This window comes from Anabrus simplex, chromosome 1 (assembly GCF_040414725.1).
Source record: "Anabrus simplex isolate iqAnaSimp1 chromosome 1, ASM4041472v1, whole genome shotgun sequence".
In the NCBI taxonomy this organism is placed as follows: Eukaryota; Metazoa; Arthropoda; class Insecta; order Orthoptera; family Tettigoniidae; genus Anabrus; species Anabrus simplex.
Genome location: NC_090265.1, coordinates 1,562,165,694 through 1,562,190,704, shown reverse-complemented (window position 1 = coordinate 1,562,190,704; position 25,011 = coordinate 1,562,165,694). Strand labels below are relative to the sequence as shown.

Sequence of the window (25,011 nt, the reverse complement as noted above, 5' to 3'; positions counted from 1 at the left end):
AGCCTTTAATTAAGAAGTTAGCTTATATGTTTTATTCTTTACCTCTACTTCACTGTAGGTTCCTACTGCAATGCCATGTACAAACTTTGGCAAAAATAAATATTAAAAGGATTCAATATGTATAATTTTGGGATGGTGGTCTGGATGATCAACTTGTAATTTATATACTCATTAATTCTATATTATAGATTGTTTTGTTTCTAGGCAACAATCAATAAGAAAATTTTGTATATTTGGCTAGAAAAACCATCTTTAATTCAAACTATTCAAATGTATTCAATTTATCACTCGAATTACACTGATGATGGAGTTGTTTCATTGTTTATATTAATAAATGACCATTTTTCTAGTTATTTTCACAGATAAATAAGTCTTCCACAACACTGATATAACTGCTGGTACATTCTTACACATCAATGATATACAAAAATAATTTATCATCACAGTCTCTAAATTAAATAAAAAAAATTTATAATTTGAATCTTATTGACAGATTAAGAAAGAGGTGTACTACTCTTTGATCATACTTTTTCACCTAGTTGTTTGCAAAATAGGAAATTGTGCAAGTATTTTCTTGAATAAATTGCTATATAAAAAAATAATCTACTGCAATTCTGCAACATAAGATAACGTGCATGGAAAATAGCTAAATATTTACAGTAGCAACTATTGTAAATAGTCAAGGATATATACACGTCAAAGAAATGGTATGTTCGCAATAAACTCTGATCCACAGAGTTTTATGCTTGGCTATTATTTGCATACTATTATTCACTACATGGCTTGCATTAGTGCTACAACTAAAATGGAATGCTATAGATTTTCTTAAATATTTATTTACATAGATATACTTCAGACTCATGTGTAAGGTACATAATACTTTCAACAACTAACATCAATACAAACAAAATAATCACTTAATAAAATATATATCCACAGTGTAATGTGACAACAATTATGAATCATAAAAAACATCAGTGTTCAGTAAATATACATAAATATGGCAAAACATTCTTACATACACATATGCTGGACAAATTATAAGTGAAATGATGTGAGGAAAAATTGACTACTTCACTAATAGGGTAAAGAGTGAGAGAGAAACATTGCGAGATTTTTCAATTAGTGCTGAATGGCACCATTATGAAGTTGTGTACAATTCTATTATCTGTTTACTTTTACAATGTAAAACTTCTCATTCTGTTCCTTCCAACAATACCATTCCAAAGCTATCAAGCCATATCAACCATGACTGATGGATTTCTGGTCTCATATCAAGACATTAAGACATGTAAGATAACATTTTCTAAGTAATTTGGACAGTGCTAAATTTTTTATATAAGATTGCATAAAGCTAAAATGAAGTTCCACAGTACATGACTGTAGATTCTGAAATAGTGATTAAAAAGTATTTAACTACTGACCCTTAAAATGGTGCCTTTATTGCAAAAGAATAATAGCAAAGTTATATAAATTGAAACATCAATTGCACAGGATCTTTGCATCTTGTATTACTTTTCAAAACACAGCTTAACTCGAACGAATTCTGGAAATGATAAATAACTGTGAGAAACGTATGTCTGTAGACACTGATTAGGGTTATGGATGCCAAAGGTCTAAAGAGAACCATATTTGATCACCAGATTGTACTACTTTTTACTTTCTTCCATTTGCTTTACGTTTCATTGATTCAAAGAGGTTTTCTGGTGAAGATATTGTACACTCATAACATTTTATTCTCAGTGCTATGCAAAGAGTGGAAGCATATTATAATGGTGTAGATCAGGGGTTTCCAATTTGTAAGGGCTCGAGGGCCATTTTGGAAACCTTAGTCATGTTCGCGGGCCGCACCTGAGTAGGCCAATTTTCGTAAAATTTTACAAATAGTACAGAAGCACCATTATGAAATAATATGCATAGTTCAATTGAAATGAGGGTTTGATCATTTTAACTGCTTAAAACATTATTTTAAAATTGCATAAAAGAGTGAAATTTGGAGCCGGGCTGAGACGGTTGAGGCGCTGGCCTTCTGAACCCAGCTTGGCGGGTTCGATTCTGGCTCAGTCCGGCGGTATTTGAAGGTCAGCCTAGTGTCGGTAGATTTACTGGCACGTAAAAGAACTCCTGTGGGACGAAATTTCGACACCTCAGCGTCTCCGATAACCATCAGAAGTAGTCAGTGGGACGCAAAAATAATAACATTATTACTTGAAATACGGATTTTAAATGTTTTAAAATAAAAAATAATCTGTTGAAAACAAGTGAATACTTGAAAAGAGGAAATTGTATTAAAGAATAATTAGTTCTGACTTGAGTCTATAGGGTGTATAAAAATTAATACTTTTTGAACGAGCTAATAAATACTTTTGTGTCTTTTCTTCACATTATTTCTTACAGTGCTCTTGCGGGCCGCAAAAATGGCTTCGTGGGGCACATGCGGTCCGCGGGCCGCCATTTGGAAACCCCTGGTGTAGATTCTACTGTCTACACAGGCATAACATGGTATTATTCAATCTTTAGTAGTAAAAACCAAATTACAACAAAAAGTTGATATTTAAGAGCAAACATATGGAGTAAGATAAATGAAAGATCTATCAATCTGCTAACAATGAATTTTTAGAATAGTTTAAATTAAAACAAAAAAATAATTTTTAGATTCTTTGGTATTCATTTCTCATCCCACTCTTCACACTATCTTTAAAAATAACACTTCTTCCTTCCACCAATCCCAAATTGTATGAAGAAAACTGTAATTACCATTTTCACATCAAAGTAAGAAATGCACATAATGTACACAGTTCTGATATTATGAACAAGATTTTGTCTCAACCAGAAAGCAACAAATTTAAATGTTTCTACAATATTTAAATTATGAAAAATGTGAAAACTACTGAGAATCTAACAACCAGACAAAGCTGTATTGTGAAGTTAAGAAAACTAACAGAGTGAAGTCCAGGAATATTACGTTAGGAAATAACGGAAATTCTGTCAAACTGTCACTATTTCGATACTAATAGCCTTCTGAACCTCACAAGACAAATCATTACTTAATAAAACACTCTAGTAGTTGATTTAGCTTCATTTAAAAGCAGGCCACTAACTAGTGAACTTGTTGGCCAACATGCTCGTCAACACAAGTTGTGACACCAAGTTCACTTATGTGTGGGCTGGTTGGTCAACATGCTGCCAAGTTGCTAGCAAGTTGCAGTCTAGTGAAGATATATCCAAAAACCTCCACGTGAGTGGGTATTTACCTGATTAACCTGCGTTCCTGTGGTATCAGTAAATGTTAAGAAGGAAATATGTACTAACACAGTACATGAGAGGAGTTTAAAACAAAGGGAAATAATTTCAAGGATAATTGAGGGGCTGATATGGGAAAGCACGTAAGTCCAAAAATCACTTTTTTTTTTTTTTTTTTTTTGCGGAAATGGAAGTAAGAAGCAATGCCGATGGTGTGGAGAAAACCGTAAGTCCGTCCCTCGTTTAGTTCATTTCCTCTGAAGGTCGGTAGATGGCATCAGTTATAAGTCCAGACACCTTGGCATAGAGAAGCACGTATGTCCGTTGAACCGTGTCTGTGTTAGGCAGGAGTGATTCTCATCGCTTCGTGTTATGATAATGTGTGGAGTTGCAGAGTTGTTTATTGCCTAACAGTGATGAATTTGTATTATAACAGTGGAGGGTTTCTTGTGATAAATACCTACTGTAACTTAAAATGCAACCAAATCATTGCCTTGACTTCCGTCGAGATCAGCCTCGTCCGTTTCAAAAGGTAAGTACTCGATTAGCTTTGAAGGTTATGTTTACTTGTTTTAACTTTTCAACTGGTGTGATAGATTATAGCAGTGTTTTCCATATTTCCAGCCTAATTGTAAAAGGTGTGGCAACAAGCGTACAATGAATGAGGACCTTCTTCAAGGAGCTAAGACATTGCATAACGATTTCTGGAAAGAGAATTACTCAGCGCACTCTAACTTTCCCATGGGATTGATGAGTTTAATTCCTACTCAGAGAAGTAGAAGGAGAGTTTCAACAACTGAACAAGGGGGTGACTCACAAACTACTTGCGATCGTCAGGTAACTGTGGCTTATAGATTACCAACCTCTGGAGGCCACGTTAAAGTTTGTAGGAAGGTATTCTGTGGTGTCTTGGGGATATCAGACAATTGCCTGGGTCGTCTAATAAGTAAGAAAAAAGAAGGGCAGTTACTCCGGAAGGATGCAAGAGGGCAAAATCCACGCTCACATGCCCATAAATTCAATTATACTGATGAAGATAGGGATCTCATCATAGACCATACACAGTCTTTTCCAGCGGAAGAGAGCCATTATTCTAGGCGTCAATCGTCGCAGCTTTAGTTGAGCCCAGACCTTAATGTCCACAGGATCTATAGGGCTTATCAAATAAAGCATTCTGAACGTCAAATGAGTTACAGATTTTTTAGCAGGGTTTTCAAGAAAGAATTTCCCAAGTTGAAATTTCATTGTTCTTGCACAGATACGTGTGCAACTTGTGATCTTTTGAAGCATAAAATCAAATCTACTGAAGGGCTTGAAAAATTTGGTTTAATAGCAAAGCGTGAAGTACATCAGCGCAAAGCTGAGAAGGCAAAACAACTACTCGACAGTGATTGCTCCCAGTCCCGATCACCTGCAAGTGCTGTTTGCACAGTGAGTGTAGATATGCAGCAAGTAATGCTCACATCCTCACTTACTCACTCAAGCATGTTCTATTGTAGACAGCTTTCCAACTGTAACTTGTGTATTCATGTTGGAGATACAAGCAACAGTTATATGTGCATGTGGCATGAAGGCATTGCTGGGAGGAGGGGAAATGAAGTAGCATCATGCATCGTGAAAGTACTGAAATCAGAGTTCACCCATAAGAGACACATAGTTATCTGGTGTGATAACTGCGCAGGCCAGAATAAAAATCGCATGGTCCTGATGGCAATAATTTATTTGGTTGCGAAAGACTACTTTGAAACTATTGAACTCAAATTTTTAGTTTCTGGTCATTCTTACATGCCTTGCGACCAGGACTTCGGAATCATTGAAAAGCGGAAGCGAATCTGCAGAGCAATGGTTCCAAGCGAGTTGGGAGACATGGTCCGGGACTGCAAATTCGACAACCCTTTCAATGTTGTTGAGATGACTCTTGAAGAGTTTCGTGACTTGTCTTTGGTAAGTTGACGACTTCTCGACACTACCAAGATGAAAATAAGTACACTGTCGTGGGTGAAAATTACGAAAGTTGGATTCCCTATCATCCTAACTCAACAAACTTTCAACTCGATTGAGGAGTGGAAGCGATACAGGATCTTTAAGAAAAACTGTTCCCTTAACGATGTCGCTAATCTTAGAGATCTTCCACCAATCCAGAGTATTCCAACAATCAATGAGGCCAAGAAGAAGGACTTACTTTCGATGGTGGATTACTTAGATGATGAGTACAAGGAATTTTACTGCAACATTTGCTTATAATTCAAATTAATTATGCAATCTGTTGTCTTTTTTGCATGTTTTTGAACTTTTTGGTGTGTTCTCAAACTTAACAATGGTTTTGGTATTGTTATAATGAATAAATCATTCAAACCAGGGGTTTGAAACAGTTTTTTGAATAAATCATTCAAACAAGACCTTTGAAACAGTTTTTTACTTCTCCTGTAAAATTGCAGTTTTGGACTTAAGTGCTTTCCCATGTCAGACCCTCAATTGTTGGTAAAATTCTATGGTTAGTCTAGAATTTTCATGTACTGAGTGACCCAACTTGGATGAATAACCAATGAACATAGAATATACAGCAAGAAAAATCAATTGGCATATACTCATCCAAATTGAATTCATGAACAATGTTCACACCATCGCTATATAATATGAAAACAAAGTCAAGCACGTTTCTTTCATACGAGAGTGCATGTTACTTAATACTAAAAATACCCGAGGACATATGTGACAGTCACTTGGAAATGATACCTTACATACATTTGATACATAATATAACAAGTATTTCCTTGAAAACCATAAGTCTCTAGCTTGAAAACTGCATCCTATTTTAAATTTTAGCTCACAATTTTCATTACTACCACGAAGACTGGAGCATGATAATACCATATTCTTTTCAAATTGTAACAAACTTTCAAAGAAAAATGTAGGCCAAATTAACAGAAAAGAATGAAGCTGTTTTATTATGTACAATATAAACCATAATTACCTCTCCAGCTGCATAATTCTGCATTAGATTAGGGTTTCTCAACTAATATACAGGGGCATATGAGTGAATGAGTACAAGGTAGTAGTTGTGCTGTTGAAATAAAATACAGGAACTGATTTCAAATTTCTTCTGATGAATGAACAAGATACTGTATCTGAAAGTGGACTTTATGAATAACATTTGGATCTAGTTTAGCCAAGTAGCCCATGTGCAGCTAATCCAGTATTCATAATAATAATAATAATAATAATAATAATAATAATAATAATAATAATAATAATAATAATAATAATAATAATAATAATAATCATCATCATCATTTTCCAACTCCAGGTTCCCGGGTGTGGTGTACAAGTGCTCGCCATCTCCTTCTGTCTTCATACATCTTCTGATCCAGTACATCCTCCCATTTGTATCCTCTCTCCTCCACATCTGATCTTACGGTCTCTATCCAACGTTTTCTTGCTTTTCCCTGTGGTCTTCTTCCTACGAGATTAAAGTCGAAATATTTTCTGGCAGGTCTTTCCCTGTTCATTCTCATTATGTGCCCATACCACTGAAGTTGCGTTTCTTTATGACGCTGGTAATAGGAAACTCAATACCAGCTACTTTCCTATTCATTTCTGATCTTGTCCTTTCTGGTAGTTTGGTTAAGACATTCTGATGGATGTTCAAGATGATGGTGTTGATAAAAACCTAACAACATCAACCAGAGTAAAAGACAGACTTCTAGGGCTACAGAGCAAAATATTACTAATGAATCTTCACCATCACCTCAAAGTTCATTCTTAATTTGGTAAATATCAGAAGGATTCATCCTCAGTGCCCATAGCTGTCCCAAGGAACTGACAGCAGTTTTGAGCTATGAAGAAGAATGTTATAAAGGAGAAAGTAATAGCAATAGGGCATCCAGGGTAGAGATGGATGTATATGCAAGACAGCTCAGTTTACAGTACCACAGTGTAATGGTATTAGTTCATTTTGACCAGAGAATACCTAACTAATGTGTAGAGGAATAACAAAAAAAGCAGAAAAATATCAAATAGTTGTTCCAGGATTTTCTTATTTGGCACATATAAACACCGCAAATAAGAAGCGGTAACAAAAAGAGAGACAACCATTGATACTGAATAATATACTAGAAAAATATATTATGAAAAATTATTAAGTAGAAAAAGGAACTGATAAACTGAAGTTTGTTCAAAAATATCACATTAGAACACCTTGTTAAACCATACAATTTATAAAATGAATAAACATGTAAACATCCTTCAGTAGAAAATTCTATGAACTAATGAAATTAGGCCAATATTTCAATCTTTTATGTAATTTAAATCCAAGAGACAAAAAGTTTGCTAGGTTCAATAAAGAACATTTCTGCATATAAATAAACATAACATGTTTATTTCTAGGACACAAAACTTAAAAAATGATCCAAAGGTGTCTTGGTACTTCACTGAGTTAAACTTGGTTTCTAAGCATAATCTGGAGAAAGGCTGCATTAATTCTGTACCAAGAAATTTATCTACAACAGAGTGGAAGAATACTGGAGATCGGAAACATTTGTCCTTTGGATTTGAAAACAACTCCTAAAAATTATTTCCTTCCAAATCCATACTGGAGAGTATATTCCCAAGTCCAAATCACTCCAAAGTGTAACATCTTAATTTGTATGCTCATCTGGTTAAGATACAGTGACTACAAAACTGAATAATTACAGGAGCTTAGAATTATTGCAGTATTAAATAATGAAAACAATTTGTGTCTTCATTTAATGATGCCTACCAAAGTTTCTTCTGCACCCAGAGCATGATCACACAAAATTATTATTGGGAGATTAATTATTGTCTCCCAATAATACTGAACAGATACTCTTCATGAATCCGTATAAACTTAAAAGAAAAGAATATAAACTATTCTTGTTCTTTTAAAGATGGATTTGTTCTGTGAAAAAGTTGCCAATTCAAAATGCAACTGTGTTACATGTAAAAATCCATTTAACAATTACCTAATTCTTATAAGGAAGTTCATCTCAGGATCCAAATTCTTCAGTGTCTGCTTCAATAGGTTTGAATTCAAAACTACCACGGCCATCCATCTGAAGGTAATACTGAAAACATAAGACAAGATATTACATACCAATAGAATGAGATAGCATATTCTTGAAAATGTACAAGAACAACAAGTCTATCTTGGTCTAACTTGCAATAATACTACCACTGTCTGGATGCAGGATCAGGGCGTACCTATTTTCTTATATTATTCCTAAATTTGTTAACACATTGAATACTTCTTAAAAAAAAAAAAGTACAAAATTATGTTGATATCCTCCTAGTCAATACTGTAATATTTTACATCCAATTAAGACAAAACTTTACATAGACATGTTTCGACCCAGCATAGAGTCATCCTCAGTAAGACATATATAATTAAAAACATCAGACACACAAAATGAAAGAAGAAAGAAGAACATAAAAGTATGGAAATTAAAAAATATGGAAGTAAAAGAAAAATTCTAATACAAACTGAAAAAACAAATAACTACAGCTGAGGTGGAGAGTTCGGAAGTGAAACAGAACATGTTCAAGAAGGCATTGGTAAACTGTGCTAAGAATGATTGTGACAGAATAGATGAAAGACTGAAAGATACAGAGACCTCAATCTGGAATGAGAGTGTAGAGGAAGCAGTGAAAAACAAGAAAAAAGTATGATTAAGTATGGAATAGTGATAAAAGGAAAGAAAGTAGAAGTAGTATCACGAAATGAAGAGGTGTAAGAAAAGAACAGCAGAAAAGCTGAGAAGGATTTACACAAGAGTTGGAAGAGGATGTGTATAAGGATAAAAGGATGCTATGTGGACTTATAGGAAGGAAGATAAAGTCTATACAAAGGAGGTGAAAGGAAAAAATAACACAACCAGAGGAGATAACAAAAGGATTGAAGGATTACGATGATGAACTCCTGAATTTCAGAAGGGGTGTAGATAAGATGATAGAGGCAGAATGTGAGGAGAAAACCCAAGAGTGAAATCACAATGTAAGAAGTGGAAACTAGTATCCAATGAATGAAAGTTGGAAAAGCAGCAGGATTGGATGAACTGTATGTGGAAATGATAAAAGCAGCAGGATCCATTTGTCTACAATGGCTGTATAGGCTATTTCGATATATTTGGAAAGAGTAATCAGTACCAAATAACTGAAGTAAAGGAGTAATAATACGTGGGTTAGAACTTAAACAGTGGCAACGCTGCTGTGGAAACGCTATGCAACAGAATCTAATATTGTCGCTGATAGCACACTTTGGTTACATACCTAACTTACCTCAGAGCAAATGGACTCCCCCTTCCCACATCACCTGCGTGCGCACAAGCGAGAGAAACACAGTCACTTGTGAGCTAGCGGTTTTAACTTAACGTTGTCACTATGTTTTCAAAACAGGAACAACGGAGTTCAAGACTGAATGTGCCAGAGGTCGTACAGCACAACAGTGTCATCAAGGTCTTCAAGAGGCTTGCGGGGAATCTGCATTGCCTTATAGAACAGTGGCACGTTGGGTAAAAGCCGTCAATGATGGTCGGCAAACTGTCGCGGACATTCATCAGGCAGGTCGTCCTACGAGTGAAGAAGTGCATGCTCTTGCCGCATTACTGGACAGTGATTGAAACCAGACGATTTGTGAGCATTTGCTTCAGAACTGTTGCAGAGATTCGACAGGCAGTAGACCGCTCCATTTGAACCATCAACAGAACAGGCTCTGCTAAAGGTATACTATGACTTCCACATCGCTGGCAATGGGTTATACACAACACTAGTGAGTACATTGAAGGGCAGTAAAGGTTGCTAACATGCAACTCTTTTGTATCTGTTGTAAATAAATAGTTGCCACTATCTAAGTTCCAACCTTCGTACTTGTATTTAAGAAGGGTGACAAGAAGATATGCGATAAATTATTGAGGAATCACACTCATATTTCAGAGTATTGGAAAAGAGAATGAGAAGAAAGATGGAAGGACAATTACAAGAAGAGCAATATGGTTTTAGAAGATCAACACAACATCCCAACTCCAATATGATGCAGTTCATGGAGAAAAACATTGGGAATACGGAAGAGATATTGAAATATGGACGCCAACTTAAAATCCCCACTATATTGGTAAAAATCCGCAGGGAGATAGTGTATAAGAAGATTCAGACTTCTACGTAGTTGGAAAATTATTGTAATTTATAAATGTGGCTATTAAAGACAGGATGTTATGCAACTGATCAGGGGATTCCCTAAGCTCTACGCCAAGAGGCAAGCGCACGACAGAAACCACGCGCGGTCCAGGAGGCTCACTCTGCTATGTGATTTGGAACGGCTCGGATGTAGATGCATGGTCGTCGCCGTGGCACGGGAATTTGAGCATTTCTCAACCTAATACATACTATATTGATAACGCATAACTGAATCCGCTGGATTCATTATTATTAGCAGAGAATTTGGAGTATAAATTGCTAATATTTTTGAGATATAAAGTATCACATGTATAAACATGTTTGTCGAGTAGTAAGGACCGAAATGGTGTAAAATCGCAGGACGCTTTGCAGTGTCACAGGTTGGAAATCGCGAAGTTTGCAGAGACGGAGTATTTACTAAACTGACAAGATTATAATGTGAAATTGTGTATAATTTATATATAATTTTCTTTGTGTATTTTAGTATAAAAATGTGAGTGACATCGTGTGCGATGTCATACAAAACACGAGTCAAGAAAATAAACGCCGAGGAAGGCATTTATGTACACGGTAATGCTACAGTCATGATGGAGTGAACCAAATAATGGGGCCGATCTGAAGGCCCAAAAATGCTGTAGGGCTGACATGGAGCAACGTCGGATTCGATAAGTATCTCCTGATTTATATTAGTTCATATATGCATGATACAGTTACAGTTAAATTTGTGAAGAATTTTCTTATATGGAATGATTAAGTTCAATTTTTATTTTTCAATGTAGCAAGGATTAGCTAGATACAGGTAGTTAATTTCAATACTGATGCCTTGGAGGAGTGAGTATATGTATAATAAGAGACGTGTGTTGAATTATGATCTTTGATAAAAATATGAACATGTGATCTTCTAAAATTATACTCGTATGTGTAAATATATTAATTAGAATAGATGGCATTCAGTATGTGTTTGTAATTATTGGGGTATGTTAGTGATAGTTTATGGCATGTTGCATGGACAAATTTAATCGTAGAGAGAGAGAGTTCATTGTTATCATGAAGCAGATATGAACCAGTGACCAGTCATGCACATTACAGTGGATATTTTGAGTTTGTTTCAGAAGTAAGTAAAATATATTTTACAAGTAAATGAGAATGTGCTGTGAGGGAATAGATATTCTATCATATATTTCATTTTTGTGATTCAGTTGAACTTAGCTTGGAGTAGAACCTTTAACATTCAAACACCATAGCAGGTAACGAATATGGAACAAGATATTTGAATATATTGCCAGCAAATGAAATAAATTGTTTCTCGATAAGTTATGACGAATCCTGGTGAGAATTTGAACCAGTGGACATGTGAAGTGTGTGATATACATTGTGTATTGAAAGTGTTGTATGCTAATGAATAATTGATATGGTAGCCCAAGGGGATCTAAGTAATATGGAAGATGAGTTTTGAGAGGAACGTGTGGATTTAATTTGAACGGAGAGATATTATTTTGTGTTGACAGAAATAATTGCTGTGCGTGTGAAGTAAATGAATGAGTTGCGTTCCCAGATAAGATGTTCTTACTGCTCTGTGTGTTTGTTAAAGAGAAATAAACCACTTTGGCTAGGGTCTTAAATGAAAGAATAAATGTCTTTATTAGATGATTCTGATTGAATGATTAGGAATAGCACAACGAGATTTAAATATTTAATAATATTATTCCCGATATTCATTGTAAGGTATGGGATTATGTTGCGATCCAGAGGGTCGGAACTTCGATTCCTGACCAGGTCAATGAACATGATATTCCTGGTAATTATAATGATGATTGATTTTATTTGTTGTATATGTGACTTGCATTTACTGTGTATTTGACAACACAAATTTTGATTTGTGGTTGTAACCTCTGTTGGATGTTTGTGAATTCATTTCAGGTGGTGGTTGTGTTTGAGACAAAAGGTTTTGCCTTATTGTCATATATTCAGTGTAGATTAAGTTCTTGGTGGGAATTTAAGTTAGTTTAGGTCCCTTTGCTACAGCTGATTATGTGTATGTGAAGTAATATTTTATTGATAAATGAGAACGGTAACTTAAATTTATTTGCATCAGGGGTAATTATCGATCTGGTTGCGTTCCGTGTTAGGTGTATATAGGTGAGAGGAGGAAGCCGATATAAAATAATGATTTAATAATTTTTAACATTGTAATGATTTAATAATTTCTAACAGATTAATGAGTTAATGATTGAACATCTTGTGATGATTTAATATATTTTTAAATAATTTAATAAGTTTGAAATTTGAGTTAATGATTAGTATCAAGTTCAATAATTTATATTCAGAAAGAATTTTATGTTTTTCAATGAGTCATGGATAGATGGAAAGGTCGTGGTGGTGATTGTTTTAAGAGGAAGTACAACTAGGCAACCATCTTCAAGGATAGATGGAAGATTGGATACGAATTAAAGAGTTCGTGTGTAGAAGAATGTATTTCAAATTTTGGATTTAAAAGGTCACTCAAGTGAAGGTGCTAGATGTAATAATGATCAACTATGTTATTTCTTTTGAAATATGGTAATCAACTACGATAAAACCCGAGATGTATTAATGAAAGGAACAAGTTGATTAAATTAATGTTGGCATATGATAATGACATGTAAGAGTTCAATTAAGTGAGATGTATTTGGATGAGTTTGGAATTCAGTAATAAGATTGTTGTTTTTCATGGTAATAAAATGAAATGGTGTATGGCTTTTAGTGCCGGGAGTGTCCGAGGAAATGTTCGATTTGCCAGGTGCAGGTCTTTTGATTTGACTCCCATAGGCGACCTGCACGTCGTAATGAGGATGAAATGATGATGAAGACGACACATACATCCAGGCCCCGTGCTAGTAAAATTAACCAATGATGGTTAAAATTCCCGACCCTGCCGGGAATCAAACCCGGGACCCCTGTGATCAAAGGCCAGCACGTTAACCATTTAGCCATGGAGCCGGACTTCATGGTAATAATTGATGATGAAAGTAAATTGATTTGATACCTAGGCCAACAAAATGTCAATAGATAAAGGTATTAGTGAGTGACTTGGAGTTGAATAAGTGAGTGAATTAAACAAATTTTATATATATGAATTAAATTATGTGGTTATGGTTGACTGGATTTTATGAGTGATGTTGTACAGCGAAATGTTAGTCAAATTCTTTTATTTGTGTAGGGGTTTTCTTTTTTACTTTGCCAAAGTTTACCTTTTTATTTGAATAAATTTGTGTTTTTACCAAAAGTTCTCATTCAGATCTTTTTATTTAATTTATTATCTCTCTTATCTTTCCTGCTTAATAATTTAAGGTTAGTTATATTATTCGAAGATATCTCTGCGGCTATTACCCGTTTAGCGACCCTGGGATTCTTTTTTTGCCAGTGCCACATTTCAAAGGCTGGAAGGGTAGAGTGTTGAATATGGTGATGATATTTTTCGATTTAAGAAAGGCTTACAATAGTGTACTCAGAGTAAAGATATGGAAAGTAACGCAATAGAAAGGATTTGGAAAGTAAATGATAGAATGTGTGCAAGCAATGTACAAAAATTGTTGCAGCAGTGTCCAGACACACGTGGGGAGGACAGAGTGGTTTTGAAATGAAACTAGACTACGACAAGGAAGTGTGCTGTCACTACTGTTATTCATAATGGTTATGGATGAAATTGTGAAGGAGACAAAGGGAAACAGGGAGCTGCAGATGATATTGTGATGTAGGGAGCAAACTTGACATGTTGAGAATGAAATAAATGAAAATTATGGAATGGAAATCAGTGTGGAAAAGAGCACAACAATGGCATTGACTACATGATAAAGTGAAGGGAAAGGAATTATTAAAATAAAGGGACAAAACCTTGAAATTGAGAAGAGCTAAGTACTTGGGAAAACTGATGCAGGATGCAGGGCTGGTCATGGAAATCAGTAAAAGGATTCAATAGGGAAATACATACTATCAGAGCACAAGAAACCTGGTATGAAGAAAGAAGGTACCAATGAAGGTGATATGTAAGATCTACTACTGCCCAATACCGACATACAGCAGAGACCTGGACACTTACAAAAAGATTAAGATCTCTTTCAATTATTACATCAATAAGAATCCAGGCCAGCGAAATGAAATTTTTAAGTATAATAGAAAAGACAGGAAATGAAGACATCAGGAAGGAAATTGGAGTGGGAAAGTTCAGTAAAATTCTTAGCAAGAATTTACATATATTGTCCACAACTGTTCAAACACATACACCACTTAAATAGTCTATACAGTCATTATGTCTAAAAAACATGTTTCGACCTATGTTAAGGTCATCTTCAGATTAATACAAATGATAAGACATACATTGAAAAAACATTATGTTATATGAATAAAATTAATGAGGTTATTTTACATATACCGTAAAAGCTTAATTTCCACAAACCTACTACGGTGTCATAGCAGGCAGAGAGGCTATACTCCGACGTGGCACGTCCCAGGTGGCTGATAGGGAGGTCCTCACCAGTTTACCGGCGAACTTGAGGGAATTAAAATAGCTCTCGCAGACCAAACAATCTCTACAATCTCATTTTTCATCATATATTTCATTCATCACCTTTCCAGATCACATCTGGAATTGTAAACCCTGACCACGGCCAGACTCTTGATTATTGATCAGACAATTAACCTAGTATGGGGAGTCTTCTATTGAAAGAATCCAAGGGTTTGGACAGCTATTATATAATCATCCAAGCGAAAACACCATTCGGATACGGTGGGGTGTCAGAAGATTAAGGCAAGTCGGAGCGCCTAGACACATACAGACTAATCAAACTAAGAATGTACTTAAGTTCAACAAGCCAGGAAAGTTCTCGTATTTGGCAACATTAAATATCAATTCATTGATGAAGGTTGGTAAGTTAAAGCATCTAAACGATATTTTGGATCAACACACATTTATCACAGCTCTTCAAGAATTACATAATACTGGTCAGAACCCAATTGAATTAGGTGGGTATCGTCTCTATAAAGGACCTCCAGGTGAGAGTCATGAGGAATGTTCCTCAATTTGGAGTTGGTTTCTTCGTACACAATAGAATTTTAGATTCCATTATTGACTTTTTCTCAAATTCCCCACAAGTAGCATTGTTAACTCTTAGAGTGGAAAACAAGATATGCACATTGATAAATGTTCATGCACCAACAAATGTAAAAAAGAACTGACAAGGAGGGAACAGATCAATTTTGGGATGAACTTGACCAATTGGTTACGAATATACCTGATACTAATATTCAAATTTTACTTGGAGAATTCAATGCAAAGATTGGATGTGAGAGGAGATTTTGTGTAGTGGTGGGGCGATGGCCAGTACATAAACTGACAAACAAGAATGGTGAACGGTTAATTGAATTTAGTGTTAACCATGGACTAATTTTGGAGACTACAAGGTTTAAAAGAAAACTGCATATATTAATGATTTGGAAATGTCCTAATGTTAAGTTAGGTGAGTCTCAGATAGATCATGTGGCCATGGATCACATAATGTAAAGGTTCTTCGTGGTGTCGATGTTGATTCAGATCATTACATCTCAAAGATTAACATCAAATCAACTCCTAAAAGGAAAAATAAACTGCAAAAATTCATTACGGAAAGAATATATGATCCTAGTTCAGTCATTAATAATCCAGTACACTTTGAGAAATCCATAACACTTAAGCGACAACTTGGGGACCACTGTTAACAAATTAAAAAAGCCTTAGCAGAAGAAGTTGCACCCATTAAAAAAAAATTCACTTAAAAATTTTAAAGCGGCGGGAGAGATTCAACTAGTAGCGGAACTTTGGAAGGAATATGTACAGACTATTCGGAATTTACATAAACATCTTATTGACATATGGAATACCGAAAAATTGCCCAAGAATGGAATGTTGCAATTATAGACCCACTATACAAAAAAAAAAGGCGATAGATTAGATCCTAGTAATAATCAAGGAATTTCTTTGCTGGATATCACTTATAAGATTTTTCTAAGATTTCATATGCCAGAATTCATGAACAACTTGATAGTGAATTTGGTGAATATTAGGGTGATTTTCATCCATGGTGAAGCTGTCCTGATCAAATTATCAGTCTCAAATTGATTATAAAACATCAAAGGATTAGGAGCAAATATTTAGTGATCACTTTTGTTGATTTTCAAAAAGCTTACGATAGTATCCATCGTGAATCATTATTGCATATCCTTACTGAATTTGGTTTACATTGGAAACTTGTTAACCTTATTGCGGTCACTCTTAGAAACACAAAATCTAAAGTTAGGTTCAGAAATGAAATCTCTATGAGCCATTTGAAATTCATACTGGTCTTTGAAAGGGAGATGGATTATCCCCGTTGTTCTTTAATTGTGTGCTGGAAATAATTATGCGTGAATGGAATAAGGTATGTCCACCGACTGTTAAGATTGGAAGAAATATTAGACTAAATTGTCTCGCATTTGCTGATGATCTAGCATTATTAGCAAATAGTATTGAAGAAGCTAAATTTCAAGTAAAGGAAATGGAACGATTAGCAGCGAAGGTTGGGTTGAAAATTTCTTTTGAGAAAACAGAAACGATGCCATCTTTTCAAGTTGATACTTCACATATTATATTAAACAGTACTCAGAAAATGAAGGTTGTAGACAAATTTAACCATCTTGGTGAGATAACTTGGAATGGTAACGAAAAAGCATCCATAGATAGTAGAACTCAAAACTTGAGACGATCACAACAAATTACCTGGCCGAGTTACAAGAAACAGTCTCTTTCGATTAATGCTAAATTTCAACATTATTACTCCATCGTTAAGCCAGATAATAATAATAATAATGTTATTTGCTTTATGTCCCACTAACTACTTTGTCGGTTTTTGGAGGCGCCGAGGTGCCTGAATTTTGTCTCATAGGAGTTCTTTTATGTGCCAGTAAATCTACCGACACAACGCCGACGTATTTGAGCACCTACAAATACCACCGGACTGAGCCAGGATTGAACCTCCCAAGTTGGAGTCAGAAGGCCAGCGCCTCAACCGTCTGAGCCACTCAGCCCGGCATTAAGCCAGAAACAACATATGCAAGTGAAACATTATTTAAACTGAATACCCAATCAACAACAGACAAACTGCACAAAGTTGAGGGACAATTATTAATAAAAAACACCAGACTGATGGCCAGTGGAGACTTTTGCCAAATTCAGTACTTTACAAGGAAAGTGAATCGATCATTGACACAATGCAAAAATGGAGGATTGCATTCTTTGGACATACATACCGCTTACCAAATACTAGACTCCTGAAACAACATTTTTGATTTCTTTTGGAATAGTAAAACAAAAAACACATAGTTTGAAGATATACAAATGGATTTAGATGAATTGAAAATTACCAAAGATCAAATTGAAAATAGAAAAGAGAAATGGATTCTAAATAACAAGTACAAAAGACTATCACTAAAAAATATTGCAGCATAAGCAGTATGTTATATCTGCAGAATAAGGGGCCGCAAGACAGGCGTGGCTCCATAATACGATCTGCAGAGCTGCAGAACCACCACAATGAAAGATATACAGTAATATATAGCAATTAGCGATCCCATTCTTCATATTGAGTGTTTATATCAAGCCAAAGATCGATACCCATACAGCTTCTGGTGATCTGGCAACCCTGTTTAGATCTGTGAACGACAAAACATTAGGAGAGCACACTCAACAACAGCTTTCTTCCGATAGGTGGCTAAGGGTCGCCCATAAGATTCTGTATGAACTGCACGACTTGCAGTACATCTCACCTATTCCCTTGATCATACAGTTTGTAAATAATACACTAAACAGCGCCACCGTCGTTATAACGAGCAAGCATGTTGAAATTTCAGCTGTTTGGGAAAAGCTCCCTCCATTGTACTCATCAGTGTAAATAGAGAACTTATAAAACTGTGTGGATATTGATATGGTTTAAAATTCTTACATGTCGTCCGGCTCCATGGCTAAATGGCTAGCGTGCTGGCCTTTGGTCACAGGGGTCCCGGGTTCGATTCCCGGCAGGGTCGGGAATTTTAACCATCATTGGTTAATTTTGCTAACACGGGGGCTGGATGTATGTGTCGTCTTCATCATCATTTCATCATCATCACGACGCGCAGGTCGCCTACGAGCGTCAATTCAAAAGACCTGAACCCGGCGAGCCGAACTTGTCCTCGGACACTCCCGGCACTAAAAGCCATACACCATTTCATTTTCTTTTTGCTAGTTGCTTTACGTCGCACCGACACAGATAGGTCTTATGGCGACGATGGGACAGGACAGGGCTAGGAGTGGGAAGGAATCGGCCGTGGCCTTAATTAAGGTACAGCCCCAGCATTTACCTGGTGTGAAAATGGGAAACCACAGAAAACCATTTTCAGGGCTGCCAACAGTATTTCATTTTCTTACATGTCAACATTCTCAGATACTACAGTATAGTTGTGATGCTTCTGTTCAGTGGAAAGAAAGCTCAAATAGCTTAAATATAGAATAAATACATGATAAAAGAGGATGGTTGTGATTAGGTAACACAAAATTAATTTACTGTCCATGTTAAGTCTTCAAACAACGTACCTTATGATTGGGGGCATGTGTATTTTTCTGTCTTTGGTGTAAATGACCAGGACTTCAGCAAAATTCTATTCAACGACCGAAAACATTCTCTCTCGTACGAAGCGAATGAGCGAGTTCTTAGGCCTACAAGTAATCACGACTATGTTTCTCCGTAATGGTAGTGAATTCTTCCGAGTTAGGTAGTCATGAAAATGAAAACAGAAACGCTAGTACCATCAGATGATGTTCCCCCTTCATTAAGAAAGCCGGCTGCCAAAGATGTATGCAGGTTTCAGAACCTTTGTAAATATGTGTCGATAGGTCAAATTCTTTTCTCGATAAGCGGAAGAGCGGCTTTTATTTTTTTGTAACTTTTTAATAATTGTTGTTTTGTGTACAAGTCAATCGGGGTCTTTCAAATTGAGATGAACGTCTACCTGTATTATTTCGGTACATTTTCGAGAACTTCACACTGATAGGACATGCAGTAAAGCGTTTCCGCGGGGTTGGAGGACAGATTCACACTAGCTCAGCTGACACTTTCCATATGCCATACGAATTTAGATTTGTCTATTACAATTACTGCAATGGACTGGGCGTCACAGAGCAGAACCACCAACATTATTCAGCACGAGCCACCACTGCCGCAAGATCATCCAGAATGAAGAAGTTTTGGGAAAGAAAGAAGATGACAAGTGTTAAAAGATGAATTTATTTTCTGAAGACTTTGTTGTATAAGGTTTGATTCTGGTGCTTCAATGTGACGGAGCATGCTGAAAGTTAGAGAAGGAAATCTGCGCATGTTAGCTGGAAGTTCGAGTCCGATGTAGGAAGAATATTATTATGGGTTGGTAAATGTCATCATTAAATGTCAAGCCCTCTTCTTGAGTCATGGAAAAAAAAAAAAAAAAAAAAAGAAATGAACCACCAGAGCTTTTCATCTGCTTGGTTGAAGCACTGGTCTACTGTGACGGACTTACGCAATCCATCTGATCTTCGGATTGTCCCGCCCGCCCTGAAGTATCTCTGCATTTATTTGCAAGAATGGTGCTATTTGACAGAAGCCAAGATCGTACCAGAAGTTCAATTAACACGTCGGGTTTACGCTGATTTATTTTGTCTAACACCCACACCACTCATGCATTTTTTCAACAAGTCCCTTCAAACACAGACTTTCAACATCTTGGGAAAAACATTAGTGCTCCTCACCTTCCTGCTCAAGTGCGATCTACATGGTATATGGTAGTCCATGACATTGTACCAAGAAAGGAACGGCTATATCGAATACAAATGACTGATTCGGACTCCTGCTCATATTGTGCTCAAGGTGACTCAATACTTTACGGATTGACCACTTGTCTGAGGGTCAGACCAGTGTATCTGCAAGCAAAAGCATTTCTTCAACAAATGAACTTCACAATCAATAGAGAGGACCAATTCATAAGACCAGATTACCTCCTTACCCCAAGGACAAAGCACAATTCTTCACTCTGGATAATTGGACATAATGTCCATTTTATAATGACTTCTGATGGACAGCTGGACAAGGAATTTACTGTGTATACCTGAAGAGAACAAGATCGAAGTTTATTGTGCTCCAAGTCAACAAAGTGTACGGACATTTTCTAAGTGCTTTGCAATAAGTAGTATTTTTGTTGTTGGGGTTTTTGTTTTATTTTGTTACAGGAGTTGAGAAAGTGCAACAGGAATTTCGAACACATTGCAGACTCCTAATTTCTGAACAGAGAGAAATTAAAATGCACTACAGTAATGTCTTTGTCTAGAATACTCTGAAACTAGTTTATATAACTTCCTAGCTATTTCTATAACATTTGAATGACAATCGATAACAAGTAAAATGTAAACAGCATAGAAAAGAAAATCCAGTCCGTACCGAAGAAGAAGTGACATTTAAAAAATCTGCAATTGGCATATTTGATAAATAAGTATGTAAAAAAAAAAGTGAGAATAAATAAATAAATAAATAAATAAATAAATAAATAAATAAATAAATAAATAAATAAATAAATAAATAAATAAATAAATAAATAAATAAATAAATAAAAAGCTTAATTTTATGAGGAGGAAAATTTAAAAGATTTTACATAATTTTAAAATCTTGCTGCGATTAATATTGTTGGTGATTTGACTTTAACACTCCAGCTGGATATAAAGTGCTTGGAAGAGTATCACTGATGTAAGTGGAACTGTTTACAATGGAATTGTCTGATATGATCAGTTGTCAAGGTCAGACACAGAAATTCAAATTCAGTTTTTTTTTCTTCAATGAAAAATAAATATGTTGAGCAGGTACCTGAAGGGTAAACAAAATAACAAGCGTGACAGTGAGAAAACTTGAAGAAAAAGAGTGAATAATTAAAATGCCATAACATGTACTCACTAGCTCACTCTCTCCTTCAGCCCCACGTGTAAACTGTTCAGGTCGGATTGATGTTTACCTTAGCACTTTACTCGGACTTGAAAATATACGCTATATTTCATCAAACTATTTCATCATTGTCACTATGAGAATTTTGCAGGTAGCATAAAAACGCCACTCAACTCATTTCATCGGTGATCTTTCATGTGCTTTTGTAAATGTATCTTGAATTTAGTAGCCAAATCGGAGCTATTGTCATTTAGCTGCTTAGAAAGAAACTTAAGGGCAGCATTAGCTGTGCATAAATTCGCATCAGTGCGACAGAGCACTTCTACAGTTAATTTGACTGGTATTTGAATGTTATTATTCTTCAATAACACACTTTTGAAAATAAGAACTACTTTGCGAACTTTCTTTTATTATATCGATGTTCCGGTCATTCTTCAAATCCGGGCAATTTTCTCTTTCTTCAAGGGCTAATCCTGATTCAAGATCTTCGTCGTCGTCATCATCATCATCATCATCATCATCATCATCATCTGAGGCTGCATTGTGGAGCTCAATGGACTCATTTTCTGAAGTATCTGGTACACAGGGTATACTTTCTTTACAAAGAAAATCGCAAATGGCTATGTGAATGCCATGAGCAAAACAAACTTGTTGCTCTGCATTGACAAGTTTTCCGACTACAAGCATGATATTTGGACCGTCGGTTACGATTGCCAAGATTTTGCTGTCCAATGAAATATAGATTGAGAAAGGCTCTCTCTTAAAACATCAACATGTCTCCACTTTCAAAGATATATTAACAAGGCCTAAGCTCCAAAACCTTTTCTCTGAATGAATATTTATGTTCATGTATCTTATTAGAAGTGGATGTCCATTCATCAAAGCTCTACCTAAAGCGCTGGTCTTCATTTTTTAAAAGCAGTTAATTCAGCTTTTATATTTCTAATTCTGTAACTGTTATTGATGGCACAGTTACGAACCGTTGAAGCAGCTTCAGCTTTCGGTAAATATGAATACCCTTTTCATAATAGCGTTCTCAAATCTTTTGAGGTTACAAATACATTACAAGGAAAGCCATCTAAGGCTGTCATTTGGGCTGAAACAAAAAGTCCTCAAGTGAGGTATGTTTTCGCTTTAATGGCGGTGGTTCTTCGCCACTTTGGCTAGTTGATGAGGATGGTTTTGCAGTAATAACTTTTTTGCCATGTCTGGTTGAAATATGAGTGTGTAGCTCTTTAGCTGACCATCGTAAGGTTTTTAACATAGCCGGGCAGTACTTACACTGCGCTGTTTTGCTATCTTTAGCGACCAAAAAATGACTCCACACCGATGTTGCATCACAGTCTTTTTATGTTTGACGAAATAAATTTTCTTACAAGATTGTAAAAAAAAAAAAAAAAAAAAAAAAAAAACTATTTTAATCCTCCTAGTCAATATTATATGTATTTTTTACATCCAATTAAGACAAAAGTTCACACATAAATAGACATATTTCAACCCTGCATTGGGTCATCCTCAGTAAGACATGTATAATGCATTAAAAACATAGGAAACACACAAAATAAAATGTTAGTTAATTTTTTTTAAAAAGCATGAAGAAAGTTAGAAAAACTGAAATGTTGATTGTTAAAATAGCCTTGAGCTGGAAGTCTTTCTGTTTCAATGCTTTTTGTTGTCCTTTGGTGTAGTTCAACTGGTATCTGTATATTGTTGGCTTAGACTTTAGGCTTAAACTTTTTCTTTAGATAGAGACATACTCACTAGTCTGTCATAAATACCTTTAAAGAGAAAACATCTACATGAATGATATTTGTTTGTTACCGATACCCATAAATTCAAGTACCTACTAATTATAAATTAACTAAAAAAACCCCCATGTAATAACATATGATTTAGAAGAACTTATACCAATTCTCAAACAACAGGCTGAAATTTAGCTCCCTTAAAATCAACGGAAAATACATGCTTGGTGGACACCAGAATGTGACAAATATCATGAAGAAAGACACCAGACATGCTTAAAATTTTAAACTCACAAAACAGAAGAAAATGCCATCAACCTCAAAAATATTAGGAAAAAAATTTACCCAAACTATTCAAAAAATTAAGAGAAAATTTCAGAAAGATATAATCACCTCAACAGAAGAAAACTACCATAAAACCATTCTAGAGATTACTGTAAAACCTTTGGTAGACAACTAAAGAAATTCACCCCCCACTACATTACTGTTGAAAACTGAAGATGGAAAAATGGCACACAGTAATAAGGAAAATGCCAAAATTATGGCACTGTGAAGAGCCTGAAGAACTTTTAAAAATTAACACAGACACCACTGTAATAAACAAACATGAATACCTAAACCTCACACAACATTCCAAGAGGTGGAAACATCAGTCGAGGAGATAAACGACAAGGCATGCGGAGATCAAGTTTTTGCAGAAATGTGGGAATATGCCAGTGACAGTTTGAATCTCCCTACACACGGCTCTATCGAAAATATGGATAACAGAACATTTTTCCAAACACTGGACAACAGCTATCATCCACCTGCTTCACAAAAAAGGAGATAAGAGCAATCCAGATAACCATAGAGGTATATCTCTCTTGGACTGTACATACAAAATATTTGATAGAATTCTGTATGGCAGAATTAAAGAACAATTAGAGCAAGAATTAGGTGAATACCAAGGAGACTTCAGACCTTGGAGAAGCTGTGCAGAACAAACCATCACATTAAAATTAGTTATGGCATATTATAAAAAACAAAACAAACCTCTCGCAATAACGTTTATAGACTTTAAGAAGGCATATGATTGTATTCATAGACCTTCAATACTGAAAATATTAAGGAATTTTGGACTGCACCCAAAACTAATCAAATTGATTGAATTCACCTTAACCAACACACAATCAAAAGTCAAGTTCAGAGGGGAATTTTCTAAGCCATTCCTCATAAAACCTCATTAAAACTGGTTTAAGACAGGGAGATAGATTGTCACCACTGCTATTCAACTGTGCTTTGGAATATATAATGAGGGAATGGTATAAGGGTAGCCCAAAAAACACCAAAATTGGAAGATCAAAAGACAACATTAAATTGAATGGGTTTTGCTGATGACCTTGTTCTCCTATCTAACAATGTTCAGAAAATTCGACAACAAATTAAGTCACTACAATAAATAGCACAAAAAATTGGCCTCAAAATATGCTTTGAGAAAACAGAAATCATGTTAACGGATCCACCATTTGCAAAGAAAATCAAAGTAGGAGAAGAAATCAAAATCTTAGGCAAATTTAAATACATAGGTGAAATTATAACTTACAATCTTAACGAAAAACAAACATGGCATAACAGAATAAACAAATTAACCAAAGTTCAATATGTCACCAAGAACACATACAACAAAAAAAGACATCTCAATAGCCACAAACTTAAAGCATTACAAAACAGTCATACAACCAGAAATAATATATGCTAGTGAAACAGTTTTCAAAAACAACGAATACTACAGAAATAGACAGAATACTCAAAACAGAAAGAAAAATAATCAGAACATGTATAAACAAGAAATACCAAAAAAATGGACACTG

At 35.4% G+C, this 25,011-nt stretch overlaps 1 protein-coding gene across 1 annotated transcript in view; it reads right to left on the bottom strand.

Annotated features, from left to right (window-relative positions):
• Positions 1 to 816: 816 nt before the first annotated feature.
• The window catches only part of Abcd3 (ATP binding cassette subfamily D member Pmp70), a 211,360-nt gene continuing 187,165 nt past the window's right edge, over positions 817 to 25,011 (bottom strand). Inside the window, exon 15 of the mRNA XM_067138123.2 lies at positions 817 to 8,327. Coding sequence (XP_066994224.2) covers positions 8,250 to 8,327 — 78 coding nt within the window. The 3' untranslated portion in view covers positions 817 to 8,249. The remainder of the gene's footprint in view (positions 8,328 to 25,011) is intronic.